This window comes from Mobula hypostoma, chromosome 4 (assembly GCF_963921235.1).
Source record: "Mobula hypostoma chromosome 4, sMobHyp1.1, whole genome shotgun sequence".
NCBI classification, from domain to species: Eukaryota; Metazoa; Chordata; class Chondrichthyes; order Myliobatiformes; family Myliobatidae; genus Mobula; species Mobula hypostoma.
This window is the reverse complement of record NC_086100.1, coordinates 95,484,562-95,503,603: the sequence shown is the minus strand read 5'-3', so window position 1 is coordinate 95,503,603 and position 19,042 is coordinate 95,484,562. Positions and strand designations below refer to the sequence as shown.

Here is a 19,042-nt window from a genome sequence, read left to right as displayed (position 1 = left end):
GTAGAGGCAGATACATTTGGTATTTTTGAAAGACTCTTAGGTAGGCACATAGATGATAGAAAAATGGAGGTCTATGTAGGAAGGAAGGGGTAGATTGATTTTAGAGTAAGTTAAAAGTTTGGCACAACGTCATGAGCCAAAGGGCCTGTGTTGTTCTAGTTCTATGTCTGAGAAAGAGGGAAGGGCCTGGCACATCCAGATAAACAGATGCAAGCATGAACAATGACTCATGCTCAGATAGCTGTGTGCTTATAAAAGTTTTCACATATACACACTAATACACACCAGCACACCTCACGTGGAATGCACACACGTGCATACACACACACACACATGCACACGCAAACGCACACACTTACATATACACACACACACACCAGCACACCTCACATGTCCAGATATACTACCAACCCATAAACACACCCACATACACACTCACACACTCATGGATGACAGGTGTGTACACAGACGCAGACACATCTGGAACATGTGAATGAGTTCTCACCGCATTGTCCACAGCAAGGTGCAAAAAGCATCTGGAAGTCGTGTTCACAGTACTTCCTGCCTTCAAACTGGAAGAAAAAGAGAAAAGTCAGCAGTGGCTGACGGACGTTCAGGTGGTCTCTCGGTCTACAGAGCTCAGACATATACAATTTGACAGAGAGCGGTGGGAGGGGAGTGGTGGGGTTGTTGTCTCTGGGATTGTGCTACCTGTGAGAATCATTTCCATTAGAGGAGAGGGTTTGTGCAAATTATCCTCCAGTGATGAGGGTAAATGATTCTCCAGTGATGAGGGTGTGAGAGTTGACAAAATGGGCTCACTACCAGAAGGGACAGTGACAGCAAGCTCCTCATTCAGTGGTGTGACAGGTAGAGCCACTGCCTCACAACGTCAGGGTCCTGGGTTCGATCCTGACCTCCGGTGTTGCCTGTGTGGAGTTTGCACATTCTCCTTGTGACTGTGTGGGCTCCCAGTCAAGTGCTCTGGCCTGCTCATTCATCTCAATAGCTTAATAGCCCACTGTTAGCTGTCTGAGTGACGGAGCTCCGAGCTGCAGAGCCCCTCATGAAGGACAGGTGAGCGGTGTTGTTACACATCCACAGAGACTTCCCACGCCTTCCCCCAGGAGAAGTGTAAAGATTAGCCAACAGGGCGCAGAGCTGGGCTCTGTTGGTATCTGATGTGTTAAGCCATCCATTTGTGTTAACGGTTCAGATAACCTCACTCCATTTGTACAGCCTGGCCTCTGGGTAATGTGGATGTCCCGTAGCCCTGCTGTTAGCAATTATACCCTGGCAAGGAAGTGTCTAACCATCCGGTTCATCTATTTTGTTGGATGACTTGTCTCCATGGTAACCTTGGTCTCGCCCTTTGTCCTATCCACCCCTACCCCACTTTCTCTAAAACTTAAAACCACCCATATTATCTCCTTCCCAGTTCTGGCAGAAGGTCCTAGGTCTGAAATATTAACACTATTTCCCCCTCCGCAGATGCTACCTGGCAGGCAGAGTGTTTCCAGCATGTTCTGGTTTTGAGGAGTTTGTAGTTTTAAGCGTCGATGGGGTTGTAGGGTTCAGAAAGCTCATGAACAGGCCCTTTGGTCCATCAAGTCCACCAGCAAGTACTCCATACTGAACTCGTTTACCCACACTTGGTCCTTAGCTGTCTATGCTTTGGCGATCTAACAGCTCGTCTGGATACAGCCACTGAAGGAAAAGCCCTTACCTCATAAAAGACTCCTCCTGGAAACTGCTGGAAGCACTGAGCACAGACAAAGCACTTCTCATGGTAGAGCTCCCCGTTGCTATTGACGATTCGCTCCATGGGGTCAAAGTGCGAGCGGCAGTGCCCACAGGTGGCACTAGCCAAGGCCTCCGACATGTTGCTGCAGAGGAGGTGGGGGTGGGGAGGAGGGGGTTATGGGAGACCACAGGTTAGTCCAGACCAGTCATTAGAGGAAAGCAAAGGATCACAGACAGAGCCATTGGCGTCCATTGAGGGTTTGCGACAACAGGAGGCAGAGCAGTGATGTAGGGTTCAGTTTAACAAATTAGCAGCTCCCTCTCCCACTCCTTCAGCCCCACCCTTTCTCTACCTTCCTGTCCCTCTCTCTGCCTCTCTCTTCTCTTTTCTCCCCCACCTGTGTCCGTGAGCTGTACCTGCTTAGTGATGAGGACAAGATGCAGGACAGTGCGCGGTTGGATGTCCCAACATCCAAGGTGGAGAACTGCTCACTGGTGCAAACACTGTGCTGTTGTTTGACAAAGAATATTCCCCATACTCCCCACCGTCCCCGAGCCCCATCCCACTCTCTTCACCTCCCCCTCCCACCCTGCAAATTCCACCCCACAGCAGGGATACATGGGTTCCCTCAGACCACTGCAGAGTGTGTGGCTATGTACACAGGAGACAGGGTGCTCTCAGCAAAGATAGTCCACTAACCCATGAGACCCTAACCCTGACCATTCACAACCTCACCTCTGCAGCCTGACCCCTTCCCTCCAAATTCCCTCATACCTTGAGCCTTGCACCTTGATCCCCCCCATTCCCCAACTCCTCACACCCTGACCCCTCACTCTGTTAGCCACCTCCTGAGCCTACACTCTGACCCCAAAACCCTTGACCCCTGTACCCTGACCTCCACTCCTTGAACCTCACCCTCTGACTCTGCACCTTGACCTCTCACACCCTGACCCTCACACCCTGCAGCTCTATCCCTCAGTTTTTTTCAGGGAACACCATGCCCTTGGTCTGCCTTTGGAGCCCCATTCCTTACTCGCCCCATGGAATTCCATCCATGAACCTCCCTGTGGAGATTCATTCCTTACTCGCTCCATGGAATTCCATCCATGACCCTCCCTGTGGAGCTCCATCCTTTGGTCTCCCTGTGGGAGGGTCCAGTGGCAGAACTGACCACAGTACTTCTCTATGCCAAGTATTTGATTTACTGGTAATCAGGAAGCTGGGAGCTGTGGGAGGATAAAATGTATCTCAAAGTGAAGAAGTGTGGGAAGAGTGGACTGCAGGAAGCTCATGAGCAGCAGCTCACGCTCAATAGCATTCTGATGGACTCTGACAAATCCAGATCATAATACACACCCAGCATATCTCAAGAAGTCATTCCCAGAATCATTCCCAATCCCTCCCAGTGTCACTTCTAGAGTCTCTCCCAACAATTTTCTCAGCATCACTCCCAGAGATATCCTCAAATTCTTTTCAAATCACTCCCAGAGTCTCTGAGTTACTCCTAGAGTCTCTGGGCTACTCCTAGAGTCACTCCAGCATCACAGAGGCACCCCAAGATTCTCTTTGGGTTACTCCCGGAGTATCTCCGAGTTATTCCCAGAGTCTTTCCAAGTGTCCCTTACAATTTCACCACTGAAAAGTGCATCCAGACGCAGCTTCTCACACTCCACGTTAAGGTGAACTCTGGATTACTTGGTGATAGACGGGACATGTAGAGAGGTAGTTACACCCAATGTGCAGGACGCAGGAGACTGTGTGACAGCCAGGAAGGTGAAAGGGGTTAAACAGAAAGTGAGGAGTACCCCTGTGACCATCCCCCTCAACAACCGGTTCACCATTTTGAAGAGAAAAGTTAAGGCGGTCAGGTCTCTGCCTCTGAGTATGGCTCTGTGGTTCAGAAAGGAAGGGGGAAGAATAGGTGAGCTGTGGTGATAGGGGATTCATTAGTTAGGGGAACAGAAAGGAGATTCTATGGATGAGAACGAGATTTCCAGATGCTGCAATTCTTTGAGGAAATAACAGGCAAGATAGATAAAGTAGAGTCAGTAGATGTTGTTTACTTGGATTTTCAGAACACCTTTGACAAGGTACCGCACATGAGGCTTAGCAAGATATGAGCTCATGGTATTACAGGAAAAATACTAGCCTGGATACAAGATTGGCTGACTGGCAGGAGGCAAAGAGTGGGAATAAAGGGGGCATTTTCTAGGTTGGCTGCCGGTTGCTAGTGGTGGTCCGCTGGGATCGATGTTGGGACCGCTTCTTTTCACACTATCTGTAAATGATTTGGAAGATGGAATTGATGGCATTGTGGCCAAGTTTATGGACAATATGAAGGTAGGTGGCAAGACAGGTAGTATTGAAGAAGAAGGAAGTCTGGAGAAGGACTTAGATATGTTAGGAGAATGGCAAAGAAATGGTAGAAGGAATACAGTGTATGGAATTGTATGGTTGTGCATTGTGGTCGAAGGAATAAAGGCATAGACTATTTTCTAAATGGGGAGAAAATTCAAAAATCAGAGGTGCAAAGGGACTTGGGAGACCTTATGCATGATTCCCTAAAGATTAACTTGCAGGTTGAGTTGGTGGTGAGGAAGGGAAATGCAATGTTAGCATTCATTTTTGGGGGACTAGACTATAAAAGTAAGGATGTGATGCTGAAGCTTTATAATGCACTCGTGAGGCCTCACCTGGAGTATTGCGAGCAGTCCTTATCTAAAAAAGGATGTGCTGACATTGAAGAGGATCTAGAGGAGGTTCAAACAATGATCCCTGGAATGAAACGATTCACTCCTCCTTTTCTCTATAGAGAAAAGCTCCATCTTGCTTATTCCATCCAATCAGCACTGATGAAGTAGCAATTACAAACTAGTTTTCAGAAGGTTTACTTGATTATAAGAAGTACTGGATTTCTACCAGGTTGTCAAAATTCATGAAAGAACAGATATTTTTAAGGTACTCAACATGAAAGGTCCACATGTAGAAGAAAGTCAAGGCAAGAAGTGACCATCCACGTGAATTTCACTGTCATATCTCAGCCTTTGGACCAGACCCGAGAGAAACATCTTGAGTAGTATATATTTCAATGCAAGAATTATTGGAGGAAAGGCAGATGAGCTCAGGGCATGGATCAGCACGTGGAATTATGACGTTGTAGATATCAGTGAGACTTGGTTGCAGGAGGGGCAGGGCTGGCAGCTCAGTATTCTGGGTTCCGTTGTTTTAGACATGATAGAGCAGAAGGGATGGTGTTACTACTCAGGGAAAATGTCACGGCAGTGCTCAGTCAGGACAGACTGGAGAACTCATCTAGTGAGGCTTTATGTGTAGAACCAAGGAATAAGAAAGGTATGATCACATTAATGGGGCTATATTGTAGACTAACCAAAAGTGAGCAGGATTTAGAGGAACAAATTTATAGACAGATCTCAGACTGTTTCAAGAAACATAAGGTTGCGATTGTAGGTTATTGTAACTTTCCACATGTTGACTGGGAATCCCAGACTGTAACAGGACTGGATGGGATAGAGTCCATCAAATGTGTTCAGGAAAGTTTCCTTGATCTGTACATAGAAGTCCCAATGACAGAGTGTGTAATACTTGATCTTTATTAGGGAGTGAGACAGGGCAGGTGATAGAAGGGAAACACTTTGCATCTTGTTGTAATAATGTCATTAGTCTCAAAGTGATTATGGAAATGAATAGGTCTGGTCCTCGGTTGAGATTCTAAATTGGAGAAAGGCCAATTTTGATGGTATCAGAAAGGATCTGGCAAGTGTGGATTGGGACAGGCTGTTTTCTGGCAAAGGTGTATTTGGTAAGCGGGAGGCCTTCAAAAGTTGCCTTTTGAGAGTATAAAGCTTGTACATGCCTGTCAAAATAAAAGGCAAGGATAACTCATTTTGGGAACCTTGTTTATCGAGAGATATTGAAGCCCTGGTTAAGAAAAAAAGGAAGGTATAAAGCAGTTATAGGCAAGTAGGAAAAAATGAGGTATTATGGAGTACAAAATAGTACAAGAAATGCAAGAGAACACTTAAGAAAGAAATCAGGAGAGCTAAATGAAGGCATGAGGTTGCTCTAGCAGATAAGGTGAAGGAGAATCCTAAGGGATTCTACAGATATGTTAAGAGCAAGATAAATACAAGGGACAAAATTTGTCCTCTGGAAGATCAGAATGGTAATTCATGCATGGAGCAAAAGAGATGGGAGGATCTTAAATGGATTTTTGTGTCTATATTTACTTAGGAGATGGACACAGAGTCTATAGAAGTGAGGCAAAGCAGCAGCGAGTTCGTGGACCAATACAGATTGTTTCGGCCTGAAATGTCTAGTCCTGACGAAGGGTCTCGGCCTGAAACGTCGACTGCACCTCTTCCTACAGATGCTGCCTGGCCTGCTGCATTCACCAGCAACTTTGATGTGTGTTGCTTGAAGAAGATGTTTGCTGTCTTGGGTCCAATTAGGGTGAACAAATCCCCAGGGACTGACAAGGCGTTCCCTTGGACCCTGAGTGAGGCAAGTACAGAAATTGCAGGAGCCTTAGCAGAGATATTTAAATCATCCTTAGTGACAGGGGAGGTACCAGAGGACTGGAGGGTAGCTAACATTGTTCTGCTGTTTAAGAAAAGGTCTAAGAGTAAACCAAGAAATGATACGCTGGTGAGCCTGACATCAGTAGCTGGAAGGTATTCTAAGACTGTAAGACCATAAGACACAGGAGCAGAATTAAGCCATTCAGCCCATCGAGTCTGCTCCGCCATTCCATCATGGCTCATCCCGGATCCCACTCAACCCCATACACCTGCCTTCTCGCCATATCCTTTGGTGCCCTGACCGATCAGGAAACTATAAACTTCCGCTTTAAGTATACCGACGGACTTAGCCTCTACCGCAGTCTGTAGCAGAGCATTCCACAGATTCACTACTCTCTGGCTAAAAAAATTCCTCCTTACCTCTGTTCCAAAAGTTTGCCCTTCAATTTTGTGCCCTCTAGTTCTGGATACCACCACTATAGGAAACATCCTCTCCACATCCACCCTATCTAGTCCTTTCTAGTCCTAAGGGACCGGATATATGAGTATTTAGGTAGACAGGAACTGATTAGGGATGGTCAGCATGGTCGGTCATGAGTAACCAATCTTGTAGAGCTTTTTCGAGGCAGTTACCAGGAAAGTGGATGAAGGCAAGGCAGTGGATGTTATCAAAATGAACTTTAGCAAGGCATTTGACAAGGTCTCGCATGGGAGTTTGGTCAAGAAAGTCAGTTGCTTGACATTCAGGATGAGGTAGTAAATTGGATTAGAAATTGGCTTTGTGGGAAAAGCAAGAGAGTGGTAGTAAAGGAACACACATCAAAGTTGCTGGTGAACGCAGCAGGCCAAGCAGCATCTATAGGAAGAGGCGCAGTCGACGTTTCAGGCCGAGACCCTTCGTCAGGACATTAAATTCCATGTGCCATTTTCCCAGCTTGTCCAAATCCTGCTACAAGCTATGGTAGTCTTCCTCACTGTCCACTACACCCCCAGTCTTGGTCTCATCTGCAAATTTGCTGATCCAGTTGAGATTTATTTTTCCTAGAACACAGCAGATTGGTGGGAGATTTGATAGAGGTATATCAGCTTATGAGGGGTATAGGTAGACAAGCAGGCCTTTTCCACTAACGTTGGATGAGACTCCAATGAGAGGTCATGGGCTAAGGGTGAAAGGTGAAATATTTAAGGGGGAACATGAGGGGAAATTTCTTCACTCTGAGGGTGGTGAGAGTGTGGAACAAGTTGCCAGCTGGTGGATACAATTTTGATTTCAACGTTTAAGAGAAGTTTGAATAGGTACATGAATGGAAGAGAAATGGAAAGACACTGTGGTCTGGGTGCAGGTCAATGGGATTAGGCAGTTTAAATGGTCTGGCACGGACTAGATGGGCTAAAGGGCCTGTTTCTGTGCTGTAGTTTTCTGTGTCTCTATGAATCTAAGTCATACCCTGAGTGACATCCCACCTCTCCCGGAAGTTCCGGGAGTCTCCCGCAATTGATAGTGGCTCCCTGATGCCCGCAAATTATATACAATATTCCGGAAATCGATTTTTTTGAGAGCAAGTGAGCGAGAGAGAGACAGAGAGAGAGAAAGAGAGAGAGACAGAAAGACTGAATGACAGATGTAGCGAGAGAGTGACAGAGAGAGCATCCTGATTTGTCTCTCTTTGTGCTAAGTAGACCTATCAGTTTTCTCTGTGGGCGGGCTTTACATTCGATCTCTCTCTCTCTCTCTCTCTCTCTCTCTCTTTCATTATCCATCAGTTCAGTTTAGTGTCCTAGAGTGCCATGGCAGAGTGTTCCAAAAATGAAAACATAAAATGTACGTCACCCCAGACTACACTAAAGTGTACCCCTGCCTAATAGGGGGTCAAAAATAATGACAGTGGTGCTCGCTGCACTGTTTACAACAGTGACTTTTCTATTGCCCATGGTGGGTTAAGACTGTAAAAGACATGTTGAGGTGAGTTTAACAGGTGTCATTCATTCATTAGCATAGCTAACGTTATTTAAACTAGCTGGCTAGCTGCTAAGGAGCTACTCTATTGATGTCCTATGTGATGAGGCCAAACTCCCTGTGGACTTGCTTAAAGTTGTAGTAGAATAAAAAAAAATGACTCCATGATAATATAATATAATTGTGAATCTTGTGGATCTGATGTCTTGCAAAATTAACAAATTCATTGACATACACTGCTATGAGACTTCTGGCAAAATGCTCAAATCTGCCAAGCAAGCCACATCACAGTACAAGGAAAGTTTGCAAAAGAAATAGAAAAGCTATTTGCATTAGCGCTTAGCTATTAGCATTGAGACTGCCAACAAAATACTCAACAAGGAATATATATATATGTGCGTGTGTGCGTGTGTGTGTGTGTGTGTGTGTGTGTGTGTGTGTGTGTGTGTAGTTTCAATATGTGATCAGATAAATTGTTGTGAAAGTAAGCATACAGGTACAGCAGGCAGTGAAGAAAGCTAATGGCATGTTGGCCTTCATAACAACGGGAGTTAAGAATAGGAGCAAAGAGGTCCTTCTGCAGTTGTACAGGGCCCTGGTGAGACCCCACCCGGAGTACTGTGTGCAGTTTTGGTCTCCAAATTTGAGGAAGGACATTCTTGCTATTGAGGGAGTGCAGCGTAGGTTCACAAGGCTAATTGCCGGGATGGTGGGACTGTCATATGTCGAAAGATTGGAGCGACCGGGCTTGTATACTCTGAAATTTAGAAGGATGAGAGAGGATCTGATTGAAACATATAAGATTATTAAGGGATTGGACACACTAGAGGCAGGAAACATGTTCCCGATGTTAGGAACCAGAGGCTACAGTTTAAGAATTAGGGGTAGGCCATTTAGAACGGAGTTGAGGAAAAACTTTTTCACCCAGAGAGTTGTGGATCTGTGGAATGCTCTGCCTCAGAAGGCAATGGAGGCCAATTCTCTGGATTCTTTCAAGAAAGAGTTAGATAGAGCTCTTAAAGATAGTAGAGTCAAGGGATATGAGGAGAAGGCAGGAACGGGGTCCTGATTGTGGATGATCAGCCATGATCACAGTGAATGATGGTGCTGGCTCGAAGGGCCGAATGGCCTACTCCTGCACCTATTGTCTATTGTCTATAATCAAATGTCCTGTATACATACACCCTTGGAGGTCGACCGGGGCGGGGGGGGGGGGTGGTGGTGGTTCTACCTTCCCATAGAACCATAGAACCATAGAAACTACAGCACAGAAACAGGCCCTTTGGCCCTTCTTGGCTGTGCCGAACCATTTTCTGCCTAGTCCCACTGACCTGCACACAGACCATATCCCTCCATACACCTCCCGTCCATGTATCTGTCCAATTTATTCTTAAATGTTAAAAAAGAACCCGCATTTACCAGCTCGTCTGGCAGCTCATTCCATACTCCCACCACTCTCTGTGTGAAGAAGCCCCCCCTAATGTTCCCTTTAAACTTTTCCCCCCTCACCCTTAACCCATGTCCTCTGGTTTTTTTCTCCCCTTGCCTCAGTGGAAAAAGCCTGCTTGCATTCACTCTATCTATACCCATCATAATTTTACCTCTATCAAATCTCCCCTCATTCTTCTACGCTCCAGGGAATAAAGTCCTAACCTATTCAACCTTTCTCTGTAACTGAGTTTCTCAAGTCCCTTCAACATCCTTGTAAGCCTTCCCTGCACTCTTTCAACCTTATTTATATCCTTCCTGTAATTTGGTGACCAAAACTGAACACAATACTCCAGATTCGGCCTCACCAATGCCTTATACAACCTCATCATAACATTCCAGCTCTTATACTCAATACTTCGATTAATAAAGGCCAATGTACCAAAAGCTCTCTTTACGACCCTATCTACCTGTGACAACACTTTTAGGGAATTTTGTATCTGTATTCCCAGATCCCTCTGTTCCACTGCACTCCTCAGTGCTTTACCATTAACCCTATATGTTCTACGTTGGTTTGTCCTTCCAACGTGCAATACCTCACACTTGTCAGTATTAAACGCTATCTGCCATTTTCAGCCCATTTTTCCAGCTGGTCCAAGTCCCTCTGCAGGCTCTGAAAACCTTCCTCACTGTCTACTACACCTCCAATCTTTGTATCAGCAAACTTGCTGATCCAATTTACCACATTATCATCCAGATCATTGATATAGATGACAAATAACAATGGACCCAGCACTAATCCCTGTGGCACATCACTAGTCACAGGCCTCCACTCAGAGAAGCAATTCTCTACCACCACTCTCTGGCTTCTTCCATCGAGCCAATATCTAATCCAATTTACCACCTCTCCATGTATACCTAGCGACTGAATTTTCCTAACTAACCTCCCATGCGGGACCTTGTCAAAGGCCTTACTGAAGTCCATGTAGACAATATCCACTGCCTTCCCTTCATCCACTTTCCTGGTAACCTCCTCGAAAAACTCCAACAGATTGGTCAAACGTGACCTACCACGCACAAAGCCATGTTGACTCTCCCTAATAAGCCCCTGTCTATCCAAATGCTTGTAGATTCCGTCTCTTAGTACTCCCTCCAATAACTTACCTACTACTGACGTTAAACTCACCAGCCTATAATTTCCCGGATTACTTTTCGATCCTTTTTTAAACAACGGAACAACATGAGCCACTCTCCAATCCTCCGGCACTTCACCCGTAGACAGCGACATTTTAAATATTTCTGCCAGGGCCCCCGCAATTTCAACACTAGTCTCCTTCAAGGTCTGAGGGAACACTCTGTCAGGTCCCGGGGATTTATCCACTTTAATTTTCCTCAAGACAGCAAGCACCTCCTCCTTTTCAATCTGTACAGTTTCCATGGTCTCACTACTTGATTCCCTCAATTCCATAGATTTCATGCCAGCTTCCTTAGTAAATACAGACGCAAAAAACCTATTTAAGATCTCCCCCATTTCCTTTGGTTCCGCACAAAGCCGACCACTCTGATCTTCAAGAGGACCAATTTTATCCCTTACAATCCTTTTGCTCTTAATATACTTGTAAAAGCTCTTTGGATTATCCTTCACTTTGACTGCCAAGGCAAACTCATGTCTTCTTTTTGCCCTCCTGATTTCTTTCTTAAGTATTTTCTTGCACTTCTTATACTCCTCAAGCACCTGATTTACCCCCTGTTTTGTATACATTTCATACAGCTCCCTCTTCTTCTTTATCAGAGTTGCAATATCCCTTGAGAACCAAGGTTCCTTATTCCTATTCAATTTGCCTTTAATCCTGACAGGAACATACAAACTCTGCACTCTCAAAATTTCCCCTTTGAAGGCTTCCCACCTACCAATCACATCTTTGCCAGAGAACAACCTGTCCCAATCCACCCTTTCTAGATCCTTTCTCATTTCTTCAAATTTGGCCTTCTTCCAGTTCAAAACCTCAACCCTAGGACCAGATCTATCCTTGTCCATGATCAAATTGAAACTAATGGTGTTATGATCACTGGAACCAAAGTGCTCCCCTACACAGACTTCTGCCACTTGCCCTAATTTGTTTCCTAACAGGAGATCCAATATTGCATCCCCTCTAGTTGGTCCCTCTATATACTGATTTAGAAAACTTTCCTGAACACATTTTACAAACTCTAAACCATCTAGACCCCTAATAGTATGGGAGTCCCAATCAATGTATGGAAAATTAAAATCCCCTACCACCACAACTTTATGTTTCCTGAAGTTGCCTGCTATCTCTCTGCAGATTTGCTCTTCCAAGCTCGTTGACTATTGGGTGGTCTGTAATACAATCCCACTAATGTGGCCATACCTTTCCTGTTTCTCAGCTCCACCCATAAGGACTCAGTCGACAAGCCCTCTAATCTGTCCTGCCTGAGCACTGCTGTAATATTTTCCCTAACAAGCAATGCTACTCCCCCACCTTTCATTCCTCTGCCTCGATCACATCTGAAACATCGGAACCCTGGAATGTTAAGCTGCCAGTCCTGCCCCTCCTGTAGCCAAGTTTCACCTATTGCTATAACATCATAATTCCACATGTCAATCCATGCCCTCAACTCATCCGCCTTCTCCACAATACTCCTAGCATTGAAATATATACACCTCAGAAGATTTTTACCACCACTCACAACCTTTCTATTAGCGGATTTGCTTGAACTTTTAACATCATTTATTTTCACCCCAGCCACACTGTCAGCTCTGGCACTCTGGTTCCCATCCCCCTGCAAATCTAGTTTAAAGCCTCCCCAATAGCACTAACAAACCTCCCTGAAAGGATATTGGTCCCCCTGTGGTTCAAGTGTAACCCGTCTCTCTTGTACAGGTCCCACCTGCCCCAGAAGAGGTCCCAATGATCCTGAAATCCGAAACACTGCTCCCTACACCAGTTCCTCAGCCACTTGTTCCTCCTCCAGAGCATCCTATTCTTACCCTCACTGGCACCTAGCACAGGTAGCAATCCTGAGATTACCACCCTCGAGGTCCTGCTTTTCAACTTCCTACCAAGCTCTCTATACTCACTGTCCAGGACCTCCTCACCCTTCCACTTCAGAATGTCATGCTATCCATCAGAGACATCCTTGACCCTGGCACCCGGGAGGCAACAAACCATCCTGGATTCTCTGTCACGACCACAGAACCTCCTATCTGCACCTCTAACTATCGAGTCCCCTATCACTAAATGAGTTTTTGCAGGGTGGGATGTCAGCAGGATCACTGCCGGACTCACTCACGTCATAACTCCCAGAGGCAGCTCCGGAGTCTTTTTGAGTCACTGCAAGAGTCTCTCGGAGTCACACCCGGTGTCATCCGATTGACTGTCCGAGTCACTCTGGATAACTCTCAGAGTACCATGGACCGCTCACACTCAGTCCCTCGCTACCTGGCACTGTGCCGGGTCTGAGTATAGAGATGTCCTGTGGGGTGAGTAGCCGAGGCAGACTCCACTACAGATATTCACTTTGTGTCACGGTGCAGTGGGATACTGTGCTCCCATCCCCCGGTCGGCTGTCGCTCCCTCTGTGATTTACGGACCAGCAATTCCGTCCCACCCACACCAAGACAGCAGGAGTTAGCAGCTGAAGTTTCAGGGAGCCGTCACGCAGCTCGGTATTTACTGACTTCCTGTATGCAGAACAAGACATTCCCAGCGCAACATTCCCAGGAGACCGAGAGGAAGAACTGGCAGTCGGAATGTCGGAATGTGATACATCCCGTGCACAGTCACGCAAGTACTCGGGACTCGCCCTTCTGTGGGTGGAGGCCTCGATCCCCACTGTGCCCAGCCGGGGTTGTGCACTGTCCAGAGTGCTCAAACCCCTAGTACTGTTTGAGTTCAAACCATCAGTGAGAGGAGAAGAATTGTAGATGTACTGTATGCGTTCAAACCTTATGTACTGTATGCAGTACAGTACTGCAGGACTTTCATATGATGAAGGACTGGATCGACTAGGCTTATACTCATTGGAATTTAGAAGGTTGAGGGGGGATCTGATTGAAACGTATAAAATCCTAAAGGGACATACATCAAAGTTGCTGGTGAACGCAGCAGGCCAAGCAGCATCTATAGGAAGAGGCGCAGTGGACGTTTCAGGCCGAGACTGAAACGTCGACTGCGCCTCTTCCTATAGATGCTGCTTGGCCTGCTGCGTTCACCAGCAACTTTGATGTATGTTGCTTGAATTTCCAGCATCTGCAGAATTCCTGTTGTTTGCGTTTAAAAATCCTAAAGGGATTAGACAGGCTAGATGCAGGAAGATTGTTCCCGATGTTGAGGAAGTCCAGAACGAGGGGTCACAGTTTGAGGATAAAGGGGAAGCCTTTTAGGACCGAGATGAGGAAAAACTTCTTCACACAGAGAGTGGTGAATCTGTGGAATTCTCTGCCACAGGAAACAGTTGAGGCCAGTTCACTGGCTATATTTAAGAGGGAGTTAGATATGGCCCTTGTGGCTAAAGGGATCAGGGGATATGGAGAGAAGGCAGGTACAGGGTTCTGAGTTGGAGGATCAGCCATGATCGTACTGAATGGTGGTGCAGGCTCGAAGGGCCGAATGGCCTACTCCTGCACCTATTTTCTATGTTTCTATGTATAAGTTCAAACCTTATGTACTGTATGAGTTCAAACCACCAGTGGGAGGAGAGGAATTGTAGATGTACTGTATGAGTTCAAACCTTATGCAGGGTTTCACCAGAAACATCGACAGTTTCTTTCCTCTGACATGTTGGTCCCACTGAAATCTTTCAGCAGATTGTTTGTTGCTTGTGGGATTTAAATTGTAATATGAATTCTGCAACCTCCTGGACATAACTTGTCATGGGGACTCTGTAAACCCTAGGGTATAACCTCTAATGTGGATACTGTAACTTCCAGGTTATAACCTGTACTGAGGATTCTATATCCCCGGGTAGAAACTGTAATGTGGATACTGTAACCATTAGGGGATACCCTGTAATTTGGATTTTGTAACCCCTTGGGAGTAATAGGAATACTGTAACCACCAGGAATGGTGATACTGTAACTTCTTGGGTATAACCTGTATTGGGACTAGACTAAGTTTTATTTATGCACCTGGCTTAGTATGCTCTGCACTGGATGAAGGGAATTGCAGAAATTTATGGACATCATGGACACCGACCTCCCTTTGGCGGACTTTTGTCAACACTTCTTGCTGCCTCAGTAAAGCAGACCCCCAATCATCAAAGACCCCCAACCATCCCAAGCATTCTTCCTATCCCCAAACAGGAGAAAATCTGCAGATACTGGAAATCCAAGCAACACACGCAAAATGCTGGAAGAACTCAACAGGCCAGGCAGCTTCTATGGAATAGAGTACTGTACATACGAAAGGTTTCGGCCTGAAACATCGACTGTACTCTTTTCCATGGATGCTGCCTAACCTGCTCAGTTCCTCCAGCATTTTGTGTGTGATTCTCACTATTCCAACAGGCAGAAGATACAAAAGCCTAAAAGCCTGCACCACCAGGCTCAAGGACATCTCCAATAGGAACCCACTACCAAGCACATCTTTCCCTCCCCCCACAATCCGCTTTCCACCTTCCGCGGGGGTTGCCTTGTCCATTCATCCCTTCCCACTGATCTCCCTCCTGGCACTTATCCTTGCAAGTGGAACGAGTGCTACACCTCCTCCCTCACCACCATTCAGGGCCCAAACAGTCCTTCCAGGTGAGGAAACACTTCACCTCTGAGTCTGTTGGGGTCATCTACTGTATATCTGGTGCTCCCTGTGTGCCCTCTTGTATATCAGTGAGACCCGGCGTAGAGTGGGAGACAGCTTCACTGAGCACCTAAGCTCTGTCTGCCAGAAAAAGCGGAATCTCCTAGTGGCCATCCCTTTCAATTCTACTTCCCATTCCCATTCCAACTCCAACATGTCAGTCCACGGCCTCCTCTACTGCCTCAATGAGGCCACACTTAGGGTGGAGGAGCAACACCTTATATTCTGTCTGGGTAGCCTCCAACCTGTTGGCATGAACATCGATTTCTTAAACTTCTGGTATTTGCCTTTCCCCACCCCCTTCACCATTCCCCATTTTCATTTCCCTCTCTCACTTTACCTCCCTACCTGCCCATCACCTCCTTCTGGTGCTCCACCTTTCCCTTTCTTCCATGGTCTTCTGTCCTCTCCTGTCAGATTCCCCCTTTCCCAGCCCTTTATCTCTTTCACTAATGAATTTTCAAGCACTTTACTTCACCTCTCCCCCTCCGGGTTTCACCTATCACCTACCTGCTTGTACTTACTCCTTCCCCACCCCCCACTTGCTGTAACTTCTCGTCCAGTCCTTTTTCCCAGTCCTGATGAAGGGTCTGGGCCCGAAACATCAATTGTTTACTCTTTTCCACACATGCTGCCTGGCCTGCTGAGTTCCTCCAACATTTTTTGTGTGTGTTGCTCTGGATTTCCAGCATCTGCAGGTTTTCTTTGCTTTCAGCTTCTATCCTACTGTTATAAGGCTATTGAAGTCTTTTTGTTCCACAAGACAGACTCTTGATTTGACAATCTATCTCTCATTATGAAATTGCACCTTATTGCCTGACTACACTGCACTTTTTCTGCAATTGTAACACTTTATTCTTTTCACTTCTGTTATTGTTTTCATTTATACTACCTCAGTGCAATGAAATGCTCTCTCTGGATGGCATGCTAAACAAGATTTTCACCGTATCTTGTTGTATGTGACAATGATAAAGCAATACAGTGATTGACACAATGCTGGATGCTTGAACAACTGGATGTTGGAATAGAAACATAGAAACATAGAAAATAGGTGCAGGAGTAGGCCATTCGGCCCTTTGAGCCTGCACCGCCATTTATTATGATCATGGCTGATCATCCAACTCAGAACCCCGCTCCAGCCTTCCCTCCATACCCCCTGACCCCTGTAGCCACAAGGGCCATATCTAACTCCCTCTTAAACATAGCCAATGAACTGGCCTCAACAGTTTGCTGTGGCAGAGAATTCCACAGATTCACCACTTTCTGTGTGAAGAAGCTTTTCCTAATCTCAGTCCTAAAAGGCTTCCCCTCTATCCTCAAACTGTGACCCCTCGTTCTGGACTTCCCCAACATCGGGAACAATCTTCCTGCATCTAGCCTGTCCAATCCCTTTAGGATCTTATATGTTTCAATCAGATCCCCCCTCAATCTTCTAAATTCCAATGAGTACAAGCCCAGTTCATCCAGTCTTTCTTCATACGAAAGTCCTGCCATCCCAGGAATCAATCTGGTGAACCTTCTTTGTACTCCCTCTATGGCAAAGATGTCTTTCCTCAGATTAGGGGACCAAAACTGCACACAATACTCCAGGTGTGGTCTCACCAAGGCCTTGTACAACTGCAGTAGTACCTCCCTGCTCCTGTACTCGAATCCTCTCACTATAAATGCCAGCATACCATTCGCCTTTTTCACCACCTGCTGTACCTGCATGCCCACTTTCAATGACTGGTGTATAATGACACCCAGGTCTCGTTGCACCTCCCCTTTTCCTAATCGGCCACCATTCAGATAATAATCTGTTTTCCTATTTTTGCCACCAAAGTGGATAACTTCACATTTATCCACATTAAATTGCATCTGCCATGAGTTTGCCCACTCACCCGACCTATCCAAGTCACCCTGCATCCTCTTAGCATCCTCCTCACTGCTAACACTGCCACCCAGCTTCGTGTCATCCGCAAACTTGGAGATGCTGCATTTAATTCCCTCATCCAAGTCATTAATATATATTGTAAACAACTGGGGTCCCAGCACTGAGCCTTGCGGTACCCCACTAGTCACCGCCTGCCATTCTGAAAAGGTCCCCTTTATTCCCACTCTTTGCTTCCTGTCTGCTAACCAATTCTCCACCCACACCAATACCTTACCCCCAATACCGTGTGCTTTAAGTTTGCACACTAATCTCCTGTGTGGGACCTTGTCAAAAGCCTTTTGAAAATCCAAATATACCACATCCGCTGGTTCTCCCCTATCCACTCTACTAGTTACATCCTCAAAAAATTCTATGAGATTCGTCAGACATGATTTTCCTTTCACAAATCCATGCTGACTTTGTCCGATCATTTCACCGCTTTCCAAATGTGCTGTTATCACATCCTTGATAACTGACTCCAGCAGTTTCCCCACCACCGACGTTAGGCTAACCGGTCTATAATTCCCCGGTTTCTCTCTCCCTCCTTTTTTAAAAAGTGGGATTACATTAGCCACCCTCCAATCCTCAGGAACTAGTCCAGAATCCAACGAGTTTTGAAAAATTATCACTAATGCATCCACTATTTCTTGGGCTACTTCCTTAAGCACTCTGGGATGCAGACCATCTGGCCCTGGGGATTTATCTGCCTTCAATCCCTTCAAGTTACCTAACACCACTTCCCTACTAACATGTATTTCACTCAGTTCCTCCATCTCACTGGACCCTCTGTCCCTTACTATTTCTGTAAGATTATTTATGTCCTCCTTAGTGAAGACAGAACCAAAGTAATTATTCAATTGGTCTGCCATGTCCTTGCTCCCCATAATCAATTCACCTGTTTCTGTCTGCAGGGGACCTACATTTGTCTTTACCAGTCTTTTCCTTTTTACATATCTATAAAAGCTTTTACAGTCTGTTTTTATGTTCTCTGCCAGTTTTCTCTCATAATCTTTTTTCCCCTTCCTAATTAAGCCCTTTGTCCTCCTCTGCTGAACTCTGAATTTCTCCCAGTCCTCAGGTGAGCCACTTTCTCTGGCTAATTTGTATGCTACTTCTTTGGAATTGATACTATCCCTAATTTCTCTTGTCAGCCACGGGTGCACTACCTTCCTTGATTTATTCTTTTGCCAAACTGGGATGAACAATTGTTGTAGTTCATCCATGCAACCTTTAAATGCTTGCCATTGCATATCCACCGTCAATCCTTTAAGTGTCATTTGCCAGTCTATCTTAGCTAATTCACATCTCATACCTTCAAAGTTACCCCTCTTTAAGTTCAGAACCTTTGTTTCTGAATTAACTATGTCACTCTCCATACTAATGAAGAATTCCACCATATTATGGTCACTCTTACCCAAGGGGCCTCTCACGACAAGATCGCTAATTAACCCTTCCTCATTGCTCAAAACCCAGTCCAGAATAGCCTGCTCTCTAGTTGGTTCCTCGACATGTTGGTTCAAAAAACCATCCCGCATACATTCCAAGAAATCCTCTTCCTCAGCACCTTTACCAATTTGGTTCACCCAATCTACATGTAGATTGAAGTCACCCATTATAACTGCTGTTCCTTTATTGCACACATTTCTA

The 19,042-nt window shown here is 45.7% G+C and overlaps 1 protein-coding gene across 2 annotated transcripts in view; it reads right to left on the bottom strand.

Annotated features, from left to right (window-relative positions):
- LOC134345475 (LIM and senescent cell antigen-like-containing domain protein 1) overlaps positions 1 to 19,042 on the bottom strand; it is a 291,120-nt gene that overhangs the window by 255,322 nt on the left and 16,756 nt on the right. For both annotated transcript variants that reach the window (XM_063046183.1, XM_063046182.1), the window contains exons 2-3: positions 1,727 to 1,886; positions 506 to 572 (exon numbers count right to left, since the gene is read on the bottom strand). In XM_063046183.1, coding sequence (XP_062902253.1) covers positions 506 to 572; positions 1,727 to 1,886 — 227 coding nt within the window. The remainder of the gene's footprint in view (positions 1 to 505; positions 573 to 1,726; positions 1,887 to 19,042) is intronic.